This window comes from Sphaerodactylus townsendi, linkage group LG02, assembly GCF_021028975.2.
Source record: "Sphaerodactylus townsendi isolate TG3544 linkage group LG02, MPM_Stown_v2.3, whole genome shotgun sequence".
Classification (NCBI taxonomy): Eukaryota; Metazoa; Chordata; class Lepidosauria; order Squamata; family Sphaerodactylidae; genus Sphaerodactylus; species Sphaerodactylus townsendi.
The window spans coordinates 138,744,092-138,770,897 of record NC_059426.1 but is presented as its reverse complement, the minus strand read 5'-3'; the positions used below and the strand labels follow the sequence as shown (position 1 = coordinate 138,770,897).

The 26,806-nt window shown below is 40.7% G+C and overlaps 1 protein-coding gene across 2 annotated transcripts; it reads right to left on the bottom strand.

The window, feature by feature from the left end:
* Window positions 1-1,234: 1,234 nt before the first annotated feature.
* BRMS1L (BRMS1 like transcriptional repressor) lies at window positions 1,235-25,972 on the bottom strand. Of its 2 annotated transcripts, XM_048485700.1 has the most exons (11): window positions 25,731-25,972; window positions 18,389-18,479; window positions 16,403-16,530; window positions 13,967-14,046; window positions 12,185-12,281; window positions 10,010-10,093; window positions 8,288-8,352; window positions 6,497-6,536; window positions 5,482-5,608; window positions 4,795-4,861; window positions 3,481-3,606 (listed from the first exon to the last, which is right to left on the bottom strand). In XM_048485700.1, exons 1-10 carry the CDS (start codon window positions 25,864-25,866, stop codon window positions 4,825-4,827), a joined length of 885 nt encoding a protein of 294 aa, XP_048341657.1. In that variant the 5' UTR covers window positions 25,867-25,972; the 3' UTR covers window positions 3,481-3,606; window positions 4,795-4,824. The 2 variants fall into 2 exon arrangements, with proteins under 2 accessions (XP_048341656.1, XP_048341657.1); XM_048485699.1 differs by lacking the exon at window positions 4,795-4,861 and having other exon boundaries at window positions 1,235-3,606.
* Window positions 25,973-26,806: the final 834 nt, after the last annotated feature.

Here is a 26,806-nt window from a genome sequence, read left to right as displayed (position 1 = left end):
GTCCGTGTTCCTTGTGTGGAAGGCATTCACCTATGTGTCAAATGGTAAATATAAATCTTTGTGACTATTTCTATTTAGATATTGAAGAAGACCTGTTCCTATCTTGCAACCAAGAAACTAGTCCTACAAACCAAGAAGCTAGTCCTACAAACCATTACACTTCTGAACCACACTGAAAGCATTAAGCATTTATGCTTCTTAATAAACTACATTTCTGTTTAAGTAAAAGCTACTGTTTTATTTAGGATAGTGGATCTCCTTTTATCTCACAGCAACCTCCAAGTGCTAACCGTTCTGTCATTCCACCAATTATAGCTAAGCCTTCCTGATCTTTGGGTTAAATTAAGAAGTCTGTGTTCTTGGGGACAGCAAAAATTATTAGGAAATGCTAAGAAAATCAAGGAGGCAACACAATGTAGGTCGTTTCAGAGCATAATAGAGAGGAGGCATTACAGGTGTTATATACAAGCAGCCTCATAAAAAGACAAAGTGTTACCCTGCCATACAAGACGAAAGGCAGAATGTATGCATACATTCTGCCTTTCGTCTTGTATCCAGGAAATTAAAAAGTACACAGCTCCCAAGTTAACCACAGAAGGATCACTTGGAATTATCCTAACCTGTCTACAACATCTGGACCCAAAGAACAACCCTTTCAACCTGTAAGGTTCCAAGAAAGCACTCTAAAAGCCCCATTCTCATTCTTCAGTAGTCAATTATCTAGTGGTGGTGGTGGGTTCCAAAAGCACAAAGGAAGGGACATTTGTAATGGTAGGAGTGGATCAACTGGTAAGGGGTGTGGTGAATTGCCTAAGCTAAGAGAGTACTTAGGAGGGTGTGGCCAAATTAACTGCCAATTTAGAAACAGTGATAGGTTGAGAAGAAGTCTTTTCACGAACATGTTTTCTACCCAGTTTCTTCTTCTAACTAGATTTGCGAGTTCCAGGAGTTGGGGAAGCTGGAGAAGTAAAATATTTTTCCAGGCCAAAAGATCCCCTTTGCTCAGGAAGAATAGGAGTACTAATGTCCAAGGGGGCTGACGTCTTCTGTTTCTGAACTTTAGAAAGTGGCCAAAATATCATTCCTGGAAACTCTTCTTGCCTTAGTAACCTATTTTTTCTCTATTATTTACATTGGAGATGTTAAGGCCCATTACTTGCATTTTTGGAGCCATAGAACAAGATTTTATTTATTCTATGATTATGTCACAGAAACCACACACACTATGGACAGCTATTTGGATTCTCCATGACAGGTCATTTATTTATATGCTAGGTTAAAAAATACAAATATTCCGTTACAAAAAAGGCTTTATCAAACTGTGTACATACAATTGATTTTGTCACCTGTCATGATTACTTTATGTACAGTTTGGCTATTATGAGTGACATGCAGAGTAACAACAGAGAGTGCTGCTCTAGATGGACAGTTTCCCCCAAACCAGCAAATACAGTCACACAAACAGAAATGTAATATATTGTGTTAGAAGATACAGATTTTATCCTGAGCTGCAATAACTGGGAACAGTGACACTGGTTAGAAAGACACCACAGTTCCTTGACACACCGGGATGTGTCATTCACTACCTCTCTGAAGTGGGGTAACACAAGCACATAAGTTGTTCTTTATAAAGAGCAGTGGGCTGCCACTTAATGACAACAACGCTACTCTTGGACCCAACTCTGGACTTCAATGTAGACCATGCACAGTACATATGGATGGCACAGCTCAGCTGCACTTCCATCTGCACATTTCTGAAGGCAAAACAACTTAAAATCCTTCATTCAAAAATCCCAAAGTATTACAAAGCCTCCTCTGAGCAGAGGCAAGCTCCTGCTACTCAGCTAGCAAAGACAGAAAATTGTTAGGATTGAATCCCTTAATGCTGCGCACCTTCAAGATCTTTTTCAATTCAGCATGGCGATGAGCTAATGAACTGTACGCCTGCAGGTAGAATAGCATATCTCAAAATACCAACTTAAACTGTTCCAAAGAATACTACTTTCAAAGTGAAATTCCACTTTTTCAAAGTGAATACCACTTTTCTTTACAATGGACCCATTTATACCCACTGCAGTAGATAGCTGAGTATGGGGTTAGGATTACTAGTGTCTGCCTTGAGAATCCAATTATTTTTAACGCACTTGGATTTCAATCCAAACTTTCTGATGAGGATGCATGCTAGGACTCCTAGGATTCCAGATTTAGTGATCCAATCTAGAACGTAAACACTCTTTTGGCAGTCTGTTCCATCAGGTGCAGGCTTTCTTCAAAGATGCATCTTAATGGATAATAAAGTGCACATAAACCTCGAAGTAACGTTCCCCTCTGCCCTCCCCGAATCCTTTCTACATGACTGAAACATCTACAGAAAAACCAGAGATCCTAGCTTTTGAACTGCAACTCTGTTGGAGTAGCTGACACAAAAGATTTTGTATAGGTAGTGAATAGCATGATTTTTCCCTATACATAATTTCAAAGAATTAAATTTCTTTTGGTTACAGGGTGGACAAAATGTTTAGCAACACTTTTGGTTAATGTTTTGCCAGGTACTGAAGAGGCACAACTGGGGATGGCGATGGAGGGGGCTTAATACTAGCAAAAACAACATAATCTACTTTCCAACAATTGTTTCTTACAAACTCCTAGCTTGAAGCTAGAAGGAAAGGAAGAAGTAGACACAATGTCTTTCCAGGTGCCAGCCTAGGGAAGATCCACCCCTACACATTAAATGATGGTCTTTTTGTTATTAACCAAAATTAGTAATGGTTTACTTAGGTAACAGTGCCACAATTGTTTCAGGTCTCCCTTTTTTCAGCTGCGCACCTAAGAATACCATCCCATTAGACTACATTAAAGTAACATTTGTGCGATCTAACACATCTTTATAAGACAAGCATGACGAGTTCTGTAAAATACAAAACGGGTTGTTAACATGTAGCAATAAACTTCACATTCAACACACCATTTTAAAAAAATGATATAACACCACTTTTTTCATGTTCTACAAATACTTATAGCCAGCAATCCTAGAAACCGGTGTGTGTACGCAGTGGAGAACTAAACACACATCTGGGAGAAGACTTTCTACTGCAACTTCCCATTCAGCTCAACAAGAAAGCTTAAAATTAGCTCTCCCATTCAACTGTGTGAGCAGCTACGGGAGACGCTTCAAAGACACACACAGCTGTGCATTCCCACCCCCCACCCGCAATCCCACGTGTGCAATGTTACTTGTAAAGACAGCAGTCATCAATATTCTCAGACTTTCCAAAGGTTACTGTTTCCCATCTCAGGCTCTGGACCCACATGAGAGGTCAGCATGATTATATGTCACTTATTTCCAGACATCTGTATGAAGATTACTTACACTACTACAAATACACAGATACTGCCACAAAAATAAATGAGAACATACAGTAAATACATCTGTCATTTCATGGCACATCAAGCAGGGTAACACTGTCTGGTTAGTTTAATGGTCAGTTGTGATTATGTTTGATTGAATATTTTCCTTTCTGTAGCTGAGAAATATATAGTTTGGATTTGCTTCCATCAGGCCTCTTAAACCACACTTCATCATGGTTAATTGTTGTAATTATGGCACTGAAAAAAGTGAGGATAAAAATCAGGAGCACATTAGTGTCCATATAAAACTAAAGAATCACCCAAAACCACATTGCCATTTCTAAACACTACAGTAATTACTGGTAACAGAACACACTAACATTTTAACAAGTACCTCATTAAATTAAGGATAGTTAATAGAATACTGGAACAGTGATACTGGGAAATACACTAAACATAGCTGCATATGTTTACAAAGCATTCACATCTCTTAACAGCTCCCTTTCTGTTAAGGAAATAAAAAAAAATTGCCATATTGTACAGGTTCAGCAACAGTGTGAGTGACTGGCAATGAGAAACCACGGCTGCATTCTTATAGGCAGGTTAAGCCAGGAGTGCTGCTCACCAGCAGCAATTCCACAATAAAAACTATTTCAATCTCATGGGTTTTTACACACATCACAGTTAACTCCATGTTCATTGGAACTGTCCCAAAATTGGAACTGTCCACATGACGCTCGGGAAAGCTTCCCCAGCCTTGTTCAGACTTTCCACTCTCTCCAGGTTTTTTAAAAAATATATATTTTCAAAGATTGCATTAAAATGTGTATTACATACTTTTCTGCTTTACTTGCAACTGAATAGCTCTCGACATATTAATGCTCAGACTCTAAGGAATCATTGCATCATTTTATCTGTATAAATTACATGCAAGTACATGCTCTTGTCCTCTTGACCCAAGTCCATTATGGTCTTATAATTGTCAACTGGAGACTATGTTTCAGGGAATCCTACAATCCTTTTTCTGGATCACAGTATTTCTATGCTGTTACATTTTGGCACTTAAAAGATCTCCCCACACCTTGCTGAAGCACTCGCACTTATTGGGATGACAGCTTGGCTTTCAGTATTTTGCCTATACAATTGTCATTACTAAAAAATTTAACACTGCTAGCATCTTATTGCTGACATACACTCCCTTACCTCAGTTAATTGACAAATTAATGGACCGCAATCCATTTTGAGCTATGCAATGGCTGTGTCCACACCTGCTATACAGCTTAAGGCAGCACAGCAACTGCAGCAGCTACAACATTAACCCACACTGCTCCACTGCAGCAATACCTTTCGACAACCTTCCTATGCACCTAGTAAAATTTTGTCTAGAACAGCCTAAGCACTTTCAGGCAAATCCTAAGCGAGTTACACCCTTTTAAGTCCACTGACCTTAACAGAGTGTAACTTCACTTGGGATGTTTAGTGAAAATAATTCCTGGAGGAAAAGAAATGGAATCTGCAAGAAAAAGATGGAAAGATGAAGAATGGCTATTTGAGAAATGTGTGTGTATGTATTCCATAATTCTATACCAGCCTAGACATAAAAACGAGTTCGGAGAGCACTGCTGTTTAAAGATGTTTTTAGAAAGGGGTCAGAGATATCTACAAATGCTGGAATTACTTTGGCAGATTACGCATGGACCAAAAACAGTGGTGTGAAAACAGTTTAAAACAGTGTAAAGGGGTTTACACTGTTTTCACACCGCTGGTTTTGGCCCGTGCGGAATCCGCCATAGATTGTTCAGTGAACAGCAGGCCCTGCAGTAGTCCTGACCTACATGCAACTGTCCATTAGGTTTTACACGGTGCTCAAAACAGATGGGTGATGCTGGGTGTGAATGAGATGGAGCCCTCCTTCCCCCAGTTCAAGAAGCTTGAGATGAAAGTGGCATAACACCACACACTAAAGGAAAGAGTGACAACATTATACACAACCCCTGTGGCTTTTCTATAACCTTTTCCTCCAACAGTCCTCATGTGTAAGTCTAGTACAATTGTATGTACCACATAGAGAAGTCAGAATCCAGTTTAAATTATAGACCACTAGTCAAGAATCCCATATATGTTAATCTTTACCTTGTAGGGCATTCATCTTTCCTATCAATACATATCGTTTGTCCACGCCCATACCACTCCCCATTATAATAGAGTCTTCCTTCTTCAGATCTTGCACTGTAGAGGTGTTTTTCCAACTTGACAGGGGCTGAAAGAATCAGTAGAAATAATGACAACAGAGCAGAAAATAATTTAAGATTTCAATATTTGCCTTCCTCAAGAAGCAAAGAATTAATCTTATTTCAAGATATTCAGTTATCAAAACAGACTGATCTTGATTCTGGCCTAAGAACTATTGACAATATGGTTTCTATCATTAACTTAATGTATTTATCACATGTTTCAGCCAGACTGACTCCCAAAATGACTTTAAATTAAAATCTATTACTTCTTTAAAATTCAGTATTACCAAAAAGCTCCACTATGCTAGGACTTCTCCCCAAATACTAAGCCCTGCATCAGTACTCTCGCACTGCTGCCAACCCTGCCGGTGCAGAGGGGGTGTGGTGGAGGTGCCCCCAGGGGTGAAGCCAACTTTAATCAGCTTCCACCCCAGATTTGTAGCTGTTATGCCATGGCCCTGGTCCATGGATTTATGCTACCCTTTTGGGTGGCATAAGTCCATTCAGCCCTTTGGAGGGCTTTCCGGTGGTGGGGTTTGCGTTTTGTGGCACTGTCTCTGGCTGCCCAGGGCTTTGTATTGGGCTGCCGAGTTTCTACCTTGTAAATGCCAATTAGTTATCTAAATAGCACGTATTCTGATATTTTATTGGTTTTGTTATAGTTTATTTATTTATTTTATTTATTTATTTATTTATTAAACTTTTATACCGCCCCATCCTCTAGGGGCTTACTTGCTAAAGATCCTTCCATTTACATATATATGAGGCTCTCCATAGCGGGGGAAAATATTTCTGACGTATCAAAGGCAAAAGCTAGTGCCTCACCACCCACAGGAATGTGCGTAATCAAGAACTCCCCAGGGCTGTCATATGCAGCAAATGAGTAAATCAATTGTTCAGAAAGTTGTCCTTACGTTCTGTTTTCACTCTGTGTGGTCCCAAGGTAGCCATTGCCTGAAAGACAAATAAGTTATCCTTCCAGCAAATCAATTAGCTTTGGTCAAGAGAAGCATCACAATAACTCCTGTCCCAGCATAAATTTAAGTTCACAAATATATAGATAAGGGCTTGTCTACACATTGTGAAGTCCTCATGTTGGTTCAGGAAGAATATGACGATTTTGCATTGGGAATTTTCTATCTCCCACATACACCCCAGCTCTTTTCTCTTGGTGACGAAAATGGGCACGGAGAAAGCAGCTGTGGCCTCTTCTTTTCCCTTGCCATTTTTGCATTTGCAAACCATCCAGTGGAGCGACTACCAACTCCACAGGTAAATAAAATAAATATGAAAACAGTAGTGGGGAAAGGCTACAGCTGCTTTCCCCTCATCAAGCAGAAAACATCTGGGGTGTGGGAGGCAGAAGCTTTCATGAATCAGGACTCAAGATCATATAGAAAAGTGAGCTCAGATCCAGGAAAGGTTTTGGGATAAATTTGTCTCTCAAGGGGCCACAGGACTTCAGTCTCATTTTACACCAAAGTAATGGCAAGTAGTTCAACAAGCAGAAATTGCCCACTTTAAGCTTTTGTTTTGAATCCTAGAACTATGCCGCCCAGCTAATTTTGAAGCAGGTTTTGTCTCTGAGGAGTTTTGAGCAAACCAAAAATTAATTACAAAGTTATAATTAAGTCTAAAACCAGTGCACAGATTTTAAGAAGTCTTCAGATATATGCTTTGAGACAACAGACTACTGTACTGCCACAGACAGTTAATAACATACTGGGGTGTTGTGTGGTTTCTGGGTTGTATGGCTGTGTTCTATTAGCATTTTCTCCTGACATTTCGCCTGCATCTGTTGCTGGCATCTTCAGAGGATCCTCTGAAGATGCCAGTCATAGATGCAGGCGAAATGTCAAGAGAAAATGCTACTAGAACATGGCCATACAACCCAGAAACCACACAACACCCCAGTGATTCTGGCCGTGAAAGCCTTCGACTATACATAATAACATACTGTTTTAAGCTGTCATTTATTCATAGTCCTTTGTTGAGTTTATGCCTGCATGTACCTGATTGTTTCTACTGCTACAGGGTCCAGTGAAATGTAGCTAATTTGTGCTACTCCCCTTCACCCTTGCATCCTGGGCTATGTGAAGGTCATACCCCAAATGCTTCCTTTCTGGCTGGTCATGTCTGCTCTTTATGGGCTGAACAGGACACTATGCCTCAGGGTATTGTTCAACATGAGAACGAACCACCTTTTGTTACAGCAGCCTGTGTAAATCTTCCATAGAACCACCAAGACATTTTTACTGACACTCAAGGCAACTGCAAGAATATATTCACTGAGAATGTGGGAAAAGCAATTTAGATCCAGCTAGAGGAAAAAGGTAAAAGATGGAGCAAACCAATTGAACCATCAGAGCTGTCCATTCTCAAACTGTATTTTATACCACTTTGATGCTGTACAGTGTAAAAAAAATGTTGTTGTTTTCATGCAACTAAGTATATTGAACATGCTTGTTAAAAATAAGATGTGAATAACATTGCAAACATTTAAATCTGTATTACAACTATGGCATCAGTTGCTCCATCCTGCTAGCCCTAGTATCTCGCTCACATACCTCCCACCAGCCAACAAAGCCTTCTGGCTATCATCCCTGTTCAAGGCATGCTGCCACATTCACGCTACTTTTCTCCCTAACGAACAGCTTAAAACCTAAGTCATCAGCATGCACATGGATAAGGACGTTCGATCATACCTTTCTTATTGTTGTCCAGTCTTCAAGTATGTCAAGATCTTGAAGCATATATACTATATAGGGTCGTTCATATGTTAAAGAACTAGTATACTGACCAGATGTAGAACCTGCATGTTCCTAGCAGACAGCTGTGAAGTATGCTTGGTATAAAACAACCAAATCTAAAGCAATGCTAAGCCAGTTTCCAAATATATTTACAAATGTAAGGGTTTCTTTTGAAGCACTGATGTATATTGATGTAATGACCAAGCCACCTTTTCAGATAATTTTTCTCCAAGTTAATGAATCCTGTAATTTCATAACCAACTACAAATTGAATTTCTAGGAAGACAAACTTTATGAGGAAAGGATAGCTTCTAAATAAGTGGGCCATAAGTGTGGATAAGGGCCATAAGCATGGAGTTTTATATCTCTGCATATGTTTAATATATGTAATTCCACTTCTGCAATGAGAGCCCTGAAAGCAACTTTAAGCCATATAACATTAAAAAAGCAAACAGAAGAAAACCTCACAAAAGTAGCAATTAAAAAAAAACAGAATAGTGAGAGTTGCATTGATGGTGGGGAACTCTCAGATTGCAACTGCCCTTCCAGAGGACAAGAAAGGTACAATGTATTATTTATTTAATTTATTAAATTTACATCCCACCCTCCCCAACCAAAGTAGGGCTCAATCAGGCTTAAAGAATGCTCAAGTCTATTGTTTTTCACATTTCATTTTGCCCTGCAAAATTAACAGTGAAGTCCTAAGCAGATTTGTGCCACTGGGGCTTATAAGGGATCACTTTGCTTAGGATTGCCTAACAGGATGAGACCATAAATTTTCACCTCAGTCATTAATTCACATGAGGTGAGATTCAGACTCAAGCTGAACTACAGGAGCCAATTTTTTTTCAAGTTTCTGACCTTCAGACTTTTAATCAATAATATAGATAGGACTGAAAAGGAAAGGAAAAAAGTTAGGACTGGAAAAAAGGGGCTGAATTAAAATCAAAATAAAAAATACTTTCCCCTCCATTTTTTTAAAAGGGACTAAATACAGTGAAGGGCAAACATAATTTTACACATAAAACAAACTGGATTTTCCCCCCAAAATCATACTGGGATGCAGATTCAACTGCAGCCAACAGAGGCATAACTTGTTACAGAAAGAAGAAAACCCAAGGAATGCCACTGAACAAGAAGACAGAACACCACGTTCAAGTTCTCTTTCTTGCAGTACTTTCCCATGTGAAAGTCCTTCAAGTTCATAAAAGTCATTTTAGCAGTATAAGCATACTAATTGGGCTGCCAGCTCCAGGTTGGGAAATACCAGGAGATTTGGGGGATGGAGCCTGGGGAGGTTGGGTTTGGGGAGGGGAGAGTATAATGCCATAGAGTCCACCTTCCACAGTGGCCATTTTCTCCAGGCGAAATGATCTGCCATCTGGCGATCAGTTACGATAGTGGAAGATCTCCAGCCACCGCCTGGCGGCTGGCAACTCTACACATCAGACATTAGATAAAATCCTCCACCAAATAATTGCAGCAAGTACATTTCCTCTAAGGACCCTGTAAAAAGGCTGCTAACAGTTCTCAATCACTGTCTTCAGCTCTGTTCTGTTTCAAACCACCTCCTTAGTTTCTTAATATTTTTGTGGAGAGTCATTGTGCAGCCACATTGTTTAATTCAGTGAATATCACAGCTAGTTAGTAATAGACAAAAAAGAGAGAAAAGGATATCTGATACAACAACAGGTTTTTTCTTGTCTGGGCTAAACGGATCTTTTCTTTTCTTCCTAGACTGAAGTTCATCGTTCCATAATTCTGTTAAAACAAAAGAATGCTGCAGTTAAACTGTTTTTCTTAGAGAATCCAAATAAGTGATTTCGGTTAGGAGAAAAAAAATGCTGTACATTCACACAAACAATTTTGCCATCTGCTCATTTAGGAACAGTAATGTCTGTTGGCTGGTGTTATTAACTTTTAGAACAGATGTTATGTGATCTGGCCAGCAGTCTACTGACTTATTGAATTTGATAATTATAAATTATGCCTCTGATATTAACTAAATAATGAGAATTTATTTGAATGTATCAGAAGCAAGAAATCAACTGGAGAGACAGGTGGAGAACTTTGACAACCAAGAGGTGAAAGGGTTACTAAAAGAAGATAGGAAGATTGCTCAGAAACCTAATTTATTCTTTGTGTGTTTCTATTGTCAGAAACAATGGATGGTTGTCTGTCCATGCTACCTTCAGGAAGAGTGGCTGAAGAACTGGGTCAAACAGAATTGATGACAGATAAAATTCTAAGGATAATGGACAAATTATAAATGCAACAAATCTCTGGGGTTGGATACATACTGCTGAGGATCCTTAAGGGATTCAACTAGGATACTGTTGAGCTAACAAAAATATTCAACTTGTCACTAAATTTGGCCTCCTTATCAGAGAGCAGGACAACAGTAGCAACACAAACTTTTTAAAAATTATCATGAGGGATGTTGAATACAGACAAATCACCCTAATGGCAATTCTGAGTGAAATGTTAGGGAAAAGTTCTTAAAAGATAAAATTATTAAGCACATAGAGCAGTGGTGGCAAACCTATGGCACTCCAGATGTTTGTGGACTACAATTCCCATTGACCATGCTGGCAGGGGCTAATGGGAATTGTAGTCCATGAACATCTGGAGTGCCATAGGTTCGCCACCATGGACATAGAGGAATATGACCGATGGCTTATCCATTTTCACTGCTTCTCTAAAGGGAAAACCTGTCTCACCTAACTTTTGGATTGCTAATAAGCACGCACATAAAGTTAATCTGGTAGACATAGCTTGTATCCTGTGAAGTGAATGCATACTCCTCTAGCCTTTCTGAGGCCCTCTAAAATGCTGATGCTGGAGATTGCTAAACTCGCATGAAAAAAACTTGACATGCCTGGGGAAGGATTACAGCGAGGAGCAAGAACTAGATAACATTTATCTCCCCTTCATTAGTCAACAGAAAAGCCTTTGGATGGGAAAAAATATCAATCTGCTTGAACCTCCTCAATGCAGCCTGTTAAATTGCATGACTTTTTGTCCCTATGAGTTCTGCAAACTCCAACACCAACATTTTGAAGATCTCCAGTAACCACTGAGGGAAGGGAGAAGTAGTAAAGAATGGAACCTGCATGTGTGTGTATTCCATAGCTTTTAATCCAATATACTCAGACTTCCAAAAAAGGTTACTGGGAAGTCCTTTATGCAAGGCTCTGGAATAAATTTTCCAGGCATGGAACAGGTCCTCTCATGGATTAGAGATTGGTACAACAGGAAGAAGAAAGTAGGAGTCAATATTAAAGTATTTTGTATATGCTGCTTACTTTCTATTATTGTGCAGCAAAATTGTCGAACAAACACAGTATTTCCAAAATACTGTCTACACTCACATTATTTTTGCTTTGACCCTCTTGTGTTGAACAGAACCGCTTCAAATAAGCTCTAGCAGGGATGCCAAACATGAGGCCTGGGGGTCGGATATGGTCTCTTGAGAGGGCTTATCAGGCCCACGAGCCAGCTGGGGCAATCCCCTCCCCCCACCTCTGATCTGACCTGGCAAGCTCGCTGTGGGCTCACCAGTCCAGACACCCACTCACTCGCTTCTGAGCTGGGCTGGTGAGCCTGCTGCAGGCTTTGACAGCTGAGACAGCCAGTTTCCTCCCCACCCCCAGTGCTGATCTGGGCAGCTGAAGAAGCCCCCACTCTCCCCCGGGTTCAGCTTGATCAAGTCACATTAATGTCATATCTGGCCCTCATAATAAATGAGTTTGAAACCCTTGCTCTAAAGCATACTGTTGTTCATTAAAATATTTACAAACACCCCACCTCCTATTCACCAGACAGCTGACTGATTCTTCAGCTCTAAGTTACCTGAGGTAATGTCAATGCTATGTCTGTCTTCTTCAAGTCGTCTGATTTTCTCTTCTAGTTCACTTTGAACTGTATCATACAGCAAGAGCTTTTCACTCTGAAAGGAAAAGCTGCTAGATATAAGTTAATAATGTAGTCAAACACTAGCCACTAAAAGCACGCATCTCCTACTAGATCATACGTTCAATATCAATGCAAGGCAACAATAGCTTTCTATGTGGAAACTTGACTTATAAGCTACATTCCTTCACTGGGTTCAGAGCAGAAGAGGCAAGCTGGAAAAAGAAAACAGTCACGCTTCCAGATACTTGAAGATAATACAACACATGTAAATAAAGAGTTTGATTCTTTGTAGGCTGTATATCTTTCAAGTTGGCGGATGGTGTAAAAAGAAAGCTGGGTCAAAAAGTGTTATTCCCTCTTCCAGGAATATTTCTTTGCTTCACTCAGCCTGATTTAACAAGATTTGGCCAATGCCAACAATTTAGAAAGTCTGGAAAGGTGCACAATAAAGAAGCAACCCTGCATATGCTATTGCCACATACTTCTTAATCTTACAAGTAGAAGACCAAGATTTCCAGGTGTCCATTTAAATCACAGCCCTTAAATACACAAAGATTCTAAACACTAACAGATAAGATCCAGTACTCAGTAACTTTTTGAAAGGAAGTGTGGCATGTCTGTTTATAAATTTGCCCCTGCTGTGCAATTTTGAGCATTAGAACACATCTGCAGGGGGTTTTCTAATGTTGCTTTTCCACCAAGTGGTTTGCATGTGTATGTGGTGTTTCACTTATCACTACAAGTTTGGCAATCCTGACAGTTAATCTGCCCAGCAATCTTCTCATTACCAAGTGGTGTCATCCTGCCATTCTACAATCTACTGTGTACATTCTGGCCACTGTGTGATTTTGCGGATATCACCCTGTGATTTGCATGGTAGGATATTGCTTGGTCACCCCTCCAAACCATTTCTACAACTAAACGACTGACATGGAAAGAAGGTACAGAAGATTGCAGATCCATGCTGATCAGGGGATCAATACGCCATGCAACCAATATCCTACATAAAGAAGTGTGGGGTTATCACATAATTCACAGAGTGAATACCAAACAAGAATACTGGGCCTGGGAGAAACCACCAGAATCCTAAAGACACCGCAACTGGCTTTAAACTTTAAACACTTGTTTCTCAAAAACCAGCCCCACTTCCAGTCTCACTGGTCTCACTTTTAAAACTCGAAGAGTTTCGAAGACAGCATATGACATAGATCTGGGACTTGCCATTCAAAATCAAGAAGCCTATCAAGTATGATCAAATCTTGCAGTATGCCTAAAATGATGACTGCATGCCTACTGTTCTGCATTCTTCAGGTCTCTGACCTGCTACATGACATGCTATCATAACATGTCTAAAGACTGGTTTCATCGCAGTGAACCGCATCGCACAGAAGTGACCTAATCTATCACCACTTGCATAAGATCATGTACAGTTAGCGTCGTGGCAGTATGCTGTGGCAGTATGCTGTGAGTTATTCAGCTCAGTATGTGTGTTTCCACTCAATACACGATTTCTTCATTTCAAAATCAAACTTTACAGGTCTGCTTAAAAAGATTACTAAGTATGTCTACACTTGAAAAAAATGAATAAACAGTAACATTGCTGTGTCATTTTTGTGGATATTCTATATTCATAAATACTCATCAGAACTATGCATGCTACCCAACAGTAAATCCCATTGGTTACTGGTGGATGAAAATTCTCCACAACGAAAACAGTACCTCACAGTGTTGACGGGAAGCTTGAATTTCACATTCGTATTTGTTTTTCACAGACTCTAAACAGAGCTCTCTGTAGATACCTACAAACAAACAGTTTTGTGTAACTTTTTAAAAGGATAGGAACCGTTCGGCTCACCAACCACATTTCACCCACAGACCACAGCATTCCCAATTTATTTTCATTTAAAATCTTAATATCCCACATTCTCAATTAACAATTCTGAGACAGCTCATGCCATCCATTTAAACGACGACGCTAAAAATAAGCTAATACAGCAGCGAGGCAGTCTAAACTAAAGCTAACAGTAAAAATAGCAAAGGAACCAACAAGAATGAAACTGGGCAGAGGTTTGTATTTGCTCAACTACAAGAACAGTTGCATCCACTTTTGAATTTGGCCAGCACTAACATTTGATCATCTTCAACTTACCAAAAAAGGAAAAGAATGATTCTAAAAAGTAAAAACAAAAGTTTTTTTTAAAAAAAATAAAATCAAATTTGCCTCCCATTTTCCTTTGTGCAATGCCCCATCAAGTTTTCATCCAAACTCAACTGAAAGGGCTCTACTGTTTTAGAAGGTGCCATACCTTCCTTGAGAGTTGATTACACTCCTATTTATGCTATCCATATAATGTATGAAAAATATTACCTATCTTTACATATTTGGCAAAGTCGAATTCTTGTACAAACCCAGAACTGGATACATTCATAACAGTATATTTCCAGTAATGTCACATGCCAATATGCAATAAGCTAAACTTGGTCCACCAAACACAGAGTTGCATTCAATTAAGATTATTTTAAGGATTACTGCTTAATAGCCACAGTCCACATGGATATAAATATAAGAGACTCAGGATAATGCAATTTGCTACCTATCTTCAATGCCTCTCTCAAAAGCAGTCCCTGTTTCCAACGTTTTACTTTTCTACAATTGACAGGAGGCTGTCCTGTCCCTGAAGGGGATAATCACCACTCAGATGAGCCCAAAGGAGTGCTGTTCCACATGCAATCATTTTTGACGAGGGGGAAGAGATGCTGGAGGGAACATTGGAGAAGGAGGACTTAAGTTCTGCCTCAAGGAGAGCAGTATCAGCTCAGGAAAAAGAGCAGACAGAGTGAAGGTTAGATCTGCCTGGTAGTGTGGCAGAGCGGTTTAGCTCTATCTCTGGAAGAGAAGAGAGTGCCTGATTGTTAGGCCTGCCTCTGGAGATGAGGAGACCTTGCACAATTTGGTCTGACTCTGGGGAAAGGGCAGGCGGGTTTGGGTGGAATCCTGTGCGTAAGAGAGGATCCAACATTGTGGCTAGTCAGTAAAAGTCTGTTTGTGCCTGAAAGTATTCTCTGAAGTCATAACCAATTTAAATGTATGTACCTTAACTGTGTTCTCCTTTGTCTACCTAGAAACATGTGCTGCTGGTGTGTTTCTTTAACACCAACCTGTAAATAAATATTTTCTTAGCTGTTTTACATTCAAATCCTGACTCAGTGATCTCATAAATTATTTGTGAACCACAAAACTTACCTCCTGGCAGTGAACCCAAAGTCTATACACTAGCTACCTTTAGAATACCTGATAACTGAGAAGAAGATTCATAGTTCGAAACAAACCTAGATCCCAAAAATCTTATGAGGCTGTGTGCATCCCCTCAGTAGGGAAAAAGGCTTGTCACAATAACCCATAAAGTTGTGAAAAGGATAACTATTTGCTGCACTCCTAGACCCTTGCCACAGTCCAGAAGAACTTTCCCTTCAAAAGTTCCCCTTCCCACTGGACTCCAGAATTTAATTTTTTTTAAAAAGGGGTTGAAAAAAATTGATGCATGAATTCATATGCCACAGTACACAAGTTGCAGACTCAGGTTTGAATCCCTACTCTATTATGGAAGGTCACCTGGTAACCTCGGACTAGTTACTCTCAGCCCAATCATGCTTCATGTTGTTATTGTTCAAAGGATAAAATGGAGGAGGGGGGAAATGGGGCATAAAAATTGGTTTATTTATTTACCTAAATACATACATTTTATTTTACAAGCTAATTTCAGTCAAGACAGCAGACAAAGTCAATTTCAATTGTGCACATATGATCACAGATTATTTTCTAGCCAAACTACATACATGAATAGTCCACAAAAACTCCTCCCAAATTTAGCAACAAAATTGCTGTTTTCATCAGAACTGAGGTCGCTGCAAGACTAAGAGGAGTGGTGTCACAGCCTTCAGAGGAACTGAAAAGATTCATATTGTACTATGCAAATAACAAGGGCTCCAAACTGAACCACCATCCATCTAAAGGGTACAGAACTCCTTATTGGGAGTTAAACATTCAAGAGTTAAAGGCTAGCAGATTTTAGTATTTTCCTCAACATGTTACTTCTACCCAGACCCTGCAGGATATATCTAAATGAGTCGACAGCAACCACTTCATGCTCTTACCTGCCACTTTTGTTCGGATTTGCATGTTTTCTTGCAGAGCCGCCAGTGGTTCTAAGTACTCCGGTGCCTTTCCTGCTATGACCTCCTGCAGTTTTGCATCCACTTGGCTTAATCTCTCTTTGTAAAGTCTTAACATAATGAAGATGGAGTGCATTATATTAAAAACATGCAGAGAACACTGCATATTAACATTTCTAAGAATCCATTCACCCAATCATCAGTGGTCACAAACTATTAAGCCTATCAACTCCAATGAAACAAAACTTGAAACATATTAACCTGTACATCAAATAATGGCCAATTTGTGATTTAAATTTATTTGTCTTCTCAGCATGCTTTCCAATTTTAGCTTTCACAGCTGAAGATGAAGGATTCATCTAGGAGTTTCCTCTAATAGCCAAAATCCACACAAAGTGTTATGCGACAAATCTACTTAATAGTAATTCATTTACATGATTTACTACAGTTACGGTAGTTGTAGAATCGGCACTCTGGAGCAGAACAGGAGCAACACTAACACTAGCAGGGGATGTGTAAGACTCAGATGGAAAGCAAAGGTAAAAGAGCAGCAGAGAAATGCAAAAGTCTGGTCTTTTGACCAAAATGAAGATCACCTTAAAAATTATCCAATCGAACCTTTAAATATTTCTGTCAGCAAAACTAAGCACTTTAAACTTTTCATGCATTGTTAAAGTTTCTGTCTCCACCACTCCTGTCTCTACCATACCCAAATGCCAGTGTTCTCTTCAACCTCCAGCCCTTTTAGCAACAGCATACATGCTTTGCACGTATATGGTTCTAATTTCAATCTGTGACATCTCCTGCTAAAGTATCTGAAATAGCTGGTGATGAGAAAGATCTGTTTGTCTAAGAACCTAAAGAGTCATAGCTTGTCACAGCAACCAGTTCTGAAGTGGATGTAGAATATGGAAGTTTTGTATGTCCACCCTAGGCCCAAGTAGCTGAAATGTCAAGGAAAGGCCTGCTTTTTATGTACAGTTTAAAAAGACTACAAATTAGTAAGTTTCATGTCTGTTTCCATGGAATTGTATATGTACTTCAATCTTGGAGCAGTTAAGAAATATCTAAACATGATTCCATAACTGAGCCTTGCATGAGCTTTACCACACATTCATTTGTCTCAACACAATTCAAACACTGAAGGCTGGAATGGCATAGTTGTTAGTATCAAACTAGCCCCTGGAACAAGAGGGTTCAAATCCCTGCTGCATTATGGAAACACTTGGGCCCATCACAGTCTTTAAGACTAACCCACCCCCTCATGGTTGTGGTTGTGAAGATTAAGCAGAGGAAGAGAAAATGAACAGAGAAAATGCTTTGGAGCTGGTCAGGGAGAAAAGTGGGATATTTGGGGTTCCTTTGATGGTACAAATGCACAGAATTACCTGAACACGGGACTTCAATTGTAATTCCTTAGGTAAATTTATATATGAATTTCATTCAGAGGTTCTTCACATGGTGCCTCTACCAAGTAACTACCAAAAACACAGGGACTTTTCTGTGGTGGCATCCCAGTTACAGGACTTCCTCTGCAGTCAAATGTGACTGGTGCCATCTTTACCATCTTTCAAGTTTCAGGCAAACTCCATCACATTGGTCCGTGCGTCTTATAATTATTTATAGTTAGACATATTTACAGTTTCTTACTCTTCTTTTTTCTTTTGCTATTTTCCCCTGACCTGGATGGCCCAGGGTAGCCTCATCCCATCCGATCTCAGACACTACAAAGATCTAGACCCGGCTACCAAGGAAGTCCAGGATCATGTTGCAGAGGCAAGCAACAGCAAATCACTTGTGAATGTCTCTTGCCTTGAAAACCCTACAGGGCTGCTGTAAGTCAGCTGCAACTCGATGGCACTTTCCACTACCATTGGATTTCTTTACTATTTTACATTCTTTTATAAGCTGCCTTGAGAGCTATTCCAGGGGAAAGATATGATAGACGAGGTCTAAATAAATACTCACTGATCTTTGAGATCTGTAAACTGTTTTTCAAGATTGGACATCTCATCTAAACACTCCATTCTTCTCCTTTCACAATCTTCATCATCCATTTCTGAGAAGAGAATTAAGACTGCATTAGAACTGGTTCTTTTCATCCAATCTGTTTCACAGAACTTAGCATCAAGGGAAGAAACGGTTCACCCAAATGAAGCCACTTGTTAGCACTCTCAATTCAGAAGTTTTTTCCGTCTCCTTAAGCTACTGGAAAACACTCACAGCCAAAATGATAGCTTTCAGTTCATTATAATGTTGTTCAAATATATTCTGCATCTTACAGACAACTCTATTAACATTTTCAGGTATTCTCTGACAAGGATTACAAGTGTGTTGTAAGTATTAAACTGTTGAATCAAAGACCTGGGAGAGCAGATTCAAGTCTCCAAACAGCCCTGAAGCTCATGGAGAGGTCTTGGGCTAATCACTCTTTTTCAGCCTAAAACTTACCTCACAGGTTGCTACGAGAAAGACAATCCTATATGCTATTCTGAACTCACTAAAGGAAAGGTGGGATAAAAAATGAACTAGATATAAGATCTGAAGTAATAAACATAAAGTTGAAAACACAACACAACTTGAATATAGTAGAACAGCCTCTTCTTTAAACTTAGCAAACAGCTTATATGAGCTTGGCTAGCGTGCGACAGTTTTATCTTGTAGGTGTACCTTGGGCTAATGAAAGATATGTTGCTCCTTTGCAAGGACAGCAGAATGAGGCATGCACGTGCAAACTGCCATGGCAGAATGCTTTATCCTGTTCAGCTCCTCGTAAAAGCAACATGATTCCACACAGGCCAGCAGAATAGTGCAGCAAGTATATTTACCAGCACCACCAAATATGTCATTGTCTATGATAGACTACTTCACAAAATTGTCATTGCATCAACTGTACATCACTAATGGGGTAGGTAATCTCAAATTTCACTACAATTGTTTGAGTATCTGGAAGTCTTACCTTTAACAGAAGTATGACTAGTCCTACCTGAAATAATTACTTTTATTATTTGCATTTTGCTCACCTGAGGAACTGGATTCTTGTATGTTATGATGTGGAACTATCAGAATGTATGGGCAAGTATAATACATACCAGGCTGTATAATAAAAGCTTCTAGCTTGCGTAGTTTGCTCCTCCACTTTATACTAACTTTCGTATCTAATTGCGAACATGGCCTCAGAGTGCAGATTTTTAAAAAGGACAATGGGGTCAGGTACAGAATGGGGAGATGACTGTACAAATGGAGGGAGGAAAGGAGCCCAGGGTTTGAACAAGAATCTTAAATAGCAGCTATATTTTTAAAAGCTGTAAATACCAAGATCTGAAGTGATAACCCTCAGACTTGTAGACCCTTCACCCAATGAAGCAATGCAAGCAATGAAACCAGGAGCACAACTCACCCCGCAAAGAGTCACCCAAGATCACAATCAACATTACATGACATTTTTTTAAAAAAGTAAATAAGGAGCAGCCAAGTGGAGAAACCAAGAATGGTAGGGATAGAAAAGGTTATGACAGGAAAAAGTACAAGTTAGAAAGCAGGATGGGATTTCCTTTCCTCCAAGAATTCTCACGGACCCCCTTCTTTACACCTGATTTCCAAAGAAGAAAAGGACCAAGGCAAAAAGCGATTTTTTTAAAGGTAAGATTTCCCAGCATACTTCAAGAGTCCTTTCCACTAGCAAGAACTTCCTCTCCACACCATTCTGTCCCTGCTGCATACTGGATCCATGCACACAATATTCGTTTTAAAGGGGACCTGATATTTAATCATTTGAGGTGAGGCAATAATCAGTGATAAAGAATCAGCTTTATATGTAGAAGGTCCCATCAACTCACATTAAAATGGTCAACTAGCTGGTGATATCAAAAGCTTCTAAGACCCTGCAGAGCCACTGCCATACTCAGTAGACAATACTGACTTTGATGGACCAATAATCTAATAAGGCAACTAATTTATGCTTTGGCTGTTAATTCATCTCTGAAATCTTCACAATATTCAAACACACATTTCTATTACCCCCCGGGGGGGGGGGGGGGACGGACAGGGGAACCTGAGAATGACAGGCGGTAGTTTTGGGCAATACCTTCAGAGCACTTACTGACTGATATGTCAGTTTAAATTTTTCTGGCTCACAAGTCCCACTCTCTGTCACTCCACTATGCTAGCACTTTTGAAATACCCACTATGAAGCACACTCCAGAAAATCCTCCAGAATTTTCTTTGAAAGATAAAAACATCTTTCATTGTTTGTAAACTAGTAACTAAGCACTGAATGCATTCCCAAAAGTCAGTGCACTGCTGTCAAAACTGCCATCCATTATCACATATTAGGAATGAACAAAAGCTTTACTGTTTCCTTAGTCCAGAAACAAAAAGCAGTCATTTACTAGAAAAATAAGAATTTGAACAGGGAACTGTTCTAGAACTCTGAAATGAAAGGTTCCCTCCCCCAAATACCGTTTACCTGGTCATTTGAAACAGTTCTATGTTCCTTAAAAATCACATATAAACAAGACAAAAACATCTCCATGTACACATTTTACACTCTTGCTTGTCATACTAATGAAAGTGTACAGGTATGAGCATGTAACCAAAGTACATTCTTTAAGTACTGAATGGGCCTAAAACAAAATAGCTTTGAGGAAGAAGTCATTCCTCAGCTTTCAATTCATGGAGACAATATAACTATTACCAGGCCCAAAGGCAACAACAGACCAAGTTCAGAGTTCAAAAAACCAGGTCATAACTGCTCCACATGAGAGGCCTTTGGGCTAGCTATATCTTAATCAAGACTGTCAGTCATGCCCCTGCTGGGCTGGTAACTTGAGTTATTTAAAGTATTCTTGCACCAATCCTTAACCAAAAAGTCCTTGGGACATCTTACACTTAAATCCATATCAAAAAGGCTATAAAGAAATCTACAGGCCCAACACGCTATAAAAACATTATAGGTTAAAATATATGTAGCATGAAGCACTTATAGCAGTGGTGAATAATAACCAGCAAGAGGAGCCATAATGGATCCTGACTGGAGCTAAGTGGATTGACCTGTGGTTATCATCCAACTTTATTAAAGCTCACACAACGGTTATGGGGAGGTGAAAACACTACCTTTCAGCTGTTCTTTGGGTTACTCTAGGACAGGGGTCTGTAACCTGTGGCTCCGGAGCCACATGCGGCTCTTTCAGCCTTATATTGTGGCTCCATGTGGCCTGGAAATCGGAGGGTAGCATGGGCGTGCCTCTTCAGCCCTCTAGAGCAGCGCTGGAAGGAAAGGTGAGTGGAGGGGCTGAACCGGAGGTGGCTCCATGCGTGAGGGCGCCGCTTTTTGCGTCCCCTCCATTCACCTCTCCTCCCAGCGTTGCTCTGGAGGGCTGGAGGGACATGCCCATGCTGCCCTCAGACCCCTGGAGGTCGGAGGGTAGTGTGGGCATGTCCCTCTAGAGCAGCCGCCATCTCCCCTCTGCCATCTCCGCAGCCGCCATCCCCCCTCTGCCCCACAGTGCAGGTGGCTGCCTGCTCCATTGGGCAGAGGGGGTTTCCCTGCCCGGAGCCGATGCCTCCCGCAACGCGAGAGGCAACGGCACCAGATAGGCCACAGCCGCCATCTCCCCTCTGCCTCATGGAGCAGGCGGCTGCCGCCTCCCAGTGCTGGAAGGAAAGGTGAGTGGAGCTGCCTCTCCGGCTCAGTAGATCTTTGGGGCCATGGAAAATGGGTCCAAATGGCTCTTTGGGTGGTAAAGGTTGCCGACCCCTGCTCTGGGATAAAACCCAAAATTTCAGCTGAGAGGTGGCATTCTGACCTTTCCCCCAGGCAAGTGGAGCTTCTACACTGCATCCGAAAACAGAAACATGTCAGGAAGCTGGAAGGGGCATACAAAATGGGTTTGTTGGATGAGAAGAAAACAGTAGACATTCTTCAAAGTAAACTAGTGGTTGCAAGCTGTTTAGAGTTTAAAATTGAAAGCTTTTATGTAACTGTACAGGCAAAAATTGATCACACACCTAAATAAGATGTGCTGATAATCATGGGCGACTAGAATGTAAAAGTAGGGAACAAAGAACATCAAATATTGTTAGAAGATTTGGGCTAGGAGCACAAAATGATGCAGGAGGACAACACAGAATTCTTGATGACAACAACTTGCTCAATGCAAACATATTTTTCAGGCAACTAAGTGGATGGCTATACATGTGGACCACCATATGGCCAATACAGAAATCAAACAGATTACTTAATAGGAAGCAGAAGCTGGAAAAACTCTACTCTCTCTACTAAAACAAGACCAGGAGCTCATTGTAGTACAGACCATGAACTGCTAATATTGAAAATTATAATAAAGCAGAAGAAAAACACTAAATATTCATTCTTATACATAATTGCCTAAGGGATAGAATGTCTTACGATGAACCCCTAGCCAATGGGTGTGCAGGACCCAAACATTCCATCCCGTTCCTCAGCCACCTTCCCCCAACCCAGGAGCCTCTCCCACCCCAAACAATATGGACTGCTCTCCTGAAGGGAAGGAGGAGGGGGTCCCCTTCCCTCCCTGAGCCCATTTTATTTTAATTTAAAATGGGTTTTAGTGCTAGTAGTACCATAATGCTAATGCTATCTAAACAACATTCCTAAAGAGTTTAAGGACTATGTAAAGAACAGATTTGCATTACTAAGTTCAAGTGAACTAGAAGAACTATGGGCTGAAACCAGAGATATTATCTAGAAAGAATGTTCAAAGATTATTCATGTAGCCAAAAGAAATGAAAAGCCTCAATGGATGACTGATGAAATTCTTAAAATTGTTAAGGATAGCTGAGAAGTAAAAGTAAAATGAGACAAAAATATAATCAGAATCTAAATGCAGCATTCCTGTGACTTGCATAGAAACAAAGAGACGCTTGTCCTGGGCCCTCTAATAGTAATCTTCTTTCCTATTTGGATTCCCTGAATAGTATAAAGTTATGTAGAGCCTTTATGAGCTCAAGATTTAATAGCTCTTTTTCAATGGTTTTGCTGGGTCAGCTGCTAAGGATTCTTTTTTCAGACAAGCTATGTCCCTGGCCCCTGCAGTCAGTGGACTCCATGGTACATATCCTTTTGCAATGCTCTTATGTGTCTCAACTGAGGACAAAATTGATTGTACTATGTTTAACAAATGGTCCATCTTTTCTCAAGTAATTTCAGAGCAAAAGGTTCAGTCATTCTTAGCAGACTATGACCCTCAATGTACCTATTTCAAATAAACTATTGAAGAAGAACCTACAGATTTAGAAAGTGAAGTGAAACCAACACTGAGACCAACTGAAAGAAACAAATCACAAGGAGTGGACAGGATATCAACAGAGGTATTCCAAGCCGCAGAAACTGAGTTCACCAAAATCTTAATACGACAACAAATATGGAAAGCAAAACAATAGTCCACAGACTGGAAACAATATACATTCCAATTCCCAAAAAAGGAGATGTCAAAGATTGCAGCAACTATCAAACCATTGCATCAATTTCTCACATGAGTAAATTGATGCTCAAAATCTTACAACAGTTACCGTTTATGGAATGAGAAATCCTTGAGAATGAGAAAGGAAGAGGTGGTAAAGATCATGTTGCAAATGCGGGAGAATTTCATGCGAGAGAATTTCAGAAGAAAATCAGCTTGTATTTCATTGATAACAGGAAGGTGTTGGACTATGTGGATCATGAAAAACTAATGGCTGGTTTTAAAAGAATTTAGTGTTCCACAGTATCTGACTGTTTTGATGTGCTGAAAGTTAAAGGAGAAAGCACCAAACCAGGACTGAACATCAAGAACAGCTGAACATCAAGAACACAAACATAATGACTACTGGAGAGTTACTCAGCTTTATGGTGGACAACGAGGAAATTGAAATTGCTGAAGACTTGGCTCCATCATAAACCAAATGGGAGACTGCAACCAAGAAATCAGAAGGAGATTAAGACTAGGAAGGGCAGGCATGAAGGAGCTAAAACAGACTCTTAAGTGTAAAAATGTATCACTGGCAACCAAGATCAAACTAATTCATGTCATAGTGTTCCCTATATGTATAGGTATGAAAGCTGGACAATGAAGAAAGATGGCAGAAAGAAAGCAGATTTCTTTAACATGTGCTGCTTGAAGAGAGTATCAAATACCATACCGCAAATAGAAGGTGGATTCCTAAGATAGAGATGGAAGCCTCAGTTGTCTCTACAGGCTAAAATGACTGAATTGAGACTGTCATACTTTGGTGACATAATGAAAAGACAAGAGTCACTGGAAAAGACAATAAGGCTAAGAAAAGTTGAAGGCAACATGAACAGAGGATCTAACATGAGAGGAATCTGGAGTGCTTTGATTGTGTGTTCCTGCATTGCATGGGGGTTGGACTTGACGGCCCTTGGGGTCTCTTCCAACTCTATGATTCTATGATTGATTATATAAAGAAAGCCATGGATGACCCTCAGTTTGCAAGACCTAAGGAAAGCTGTTAATGACAGGCCATTTTGGAGGGAATTAATTCATAGAGTCACCATGGGTCAGAAGAGACTTGAAAGCATTTAACACAGAGAGAGAGAGAAGCCTATCCTATTGAGGGCAAACTTACAGGGAGAAGAGTTATTCTGCCTGCACTCCATTAAAAGCTCTGGCAAACAGAGCAGTCCTGCAGTGCCTCCTAAAGGTATCCAAGGACAGCAGCCCCCTCAGGTGGTTGTCTCAGAGCAAACCCCATGAGAAAAGGGGCTGATCTGCCTTCCCCTTTATTCTCAGTTTGCATAAAACAGTTAATGACAGAAAATGTATTCTGAGTAATTCCATGCTGCCACTCCAGTCTAAACCCATTGAAATCATTGCCTTAACTCAGCAAAGGATTGAGATGCCAAGACTAACTGTAGTATTGCACATACGATAGTGACCCAGAAGTGACTCTATTCCAGACTTGACAGTGGAAGAAGAGTTTCTTCCCCTACTCTCCTGGTCAGCTTGCAAGCAAGGGGGCGGGGACCTCGGCGGCAAGAAGAGGGCGGGGAAGCTGTGCGGGCAGGAGGAGCTCCCTTAGCAGTCTCTATGACCATATTTTAGGATAGGTTTGGAAAGACTCTCTCTCATTCTCTCATGCTTCGACCCCCCCCCCCTCCCCCAAACCTCACGTTTCTGGTTATAGGCACCCACCCCCAGGATGAAGTCTGGGAGGAACTACTGAAAGGGGGAGAATAAAGGGACGCAGGAGCTGGAAGAAAGGAGCAAGATAGATCTGGTCTGCGTCTTTCTCCCCACATCACCCGACCCCACGCGGACCCCAAGAGCACCTGAGCTGTCCCCCTCCTCGGACACGGACGAGCTCTCGGACTCCTCCTCCTCGGAGCTGCTGCCCTCGTTTTCCCCATAGTCCACCTCCATCTCATCATGGTTGTTCTCTTTCTTCTCCCGGGAATGGACCGGCATTGCTCCCGCCCAGACACCGGCGACCGCCGCGGGAGACCACAACGGCCACCTACGCGAGCCAACGCGTCCAAAGCCCCGCCTCAACGAAACCCCGCCATCCTCCCGAACCCCGCACAACCTAACCCCCCTCTTGGCTGCTCATTGGTGGAGGCTACGCCGACTGGGTGGGCTCACCAGTCGGGGCTCTGCGTGGCTGGGCTTTTGGCCGCGCGCAGCATCCCGGGACATGTAGTCTTTTAGGGTGACGGCGGCATGAAGTTAGGGAGGGAAAACTGGGAGGGGAAAGAAAAAGATATAGACTCTCATCGAGTGGCAGGAACATCTACTAAGACTTATACTAAAATGTTGAGTCCAGTCTCCTTAGATGCTACGATTGGCTTATAATCATAACCATTTAAATGGCCTCAAGGACAGCCCAAGGGTCTATATTCAGACTTTTCATCTGCGGCAAGCAAGACGTTTCCATCCCGTAGGTAGGCATGGCAGCAACAGTATTTTCTTAATGCTTGCCACTCACAGACCCCCTGCAAATAACATGCAGAGCAATATTGCCTGTGAATTTAGGAGACTCAATCTGTCATGGTCAATATCTATTGATGACCTTCATGAATCTGTAAAATTCTCTTTTAAAGCTGCCTAACCACTGGCCATTAGCATATCGTATGGCAATAAACCCAATATTAAAATTATGTTTTATGTTGAGAAGGACTTTCCTTTAGTTTTTCCTGAATCTACTGCCAATTTCATTGGGACACACAAAGACGCTCACCTTCCAATCAATATTACAAATTTGGGAGGAAAAAATGTGAGCTGCTCTAGCAGGTCCTTATAAAACAAAGGCATATAGCTCAAGACTCTTGTTTATAAATTATAAATCCCCAAGGGCTTTAACCTTTCTTCATAGGGAAGGCGCTCCAATCCTTTGATCACTGCATCTGCC

Bases quoted from the DNA above. Each gene is read 5' to 3' on its own strand.
- BRMS1L (XM_048485699.1), bottom strand. From the start codon at position 25,866: ATGCCGGTCCATTCCCGGGAGAAGAAAGAGAACAACCATGATGAGATG. The intron at 6,537-8,287 runs GTATGATCGAAC...TTTGTCTTTCAG, and splicing joins ACTGGACAACAATAAGAAAG to GCAATGGCTACCTTGGGACC. The intron at 3,607-5,481 runs GTAAAGATTAAC...CACTTTTTTCAG, and splicing joins AAAGATGAATGCCCTACAAG to TGCCATAATTACAACAATTA.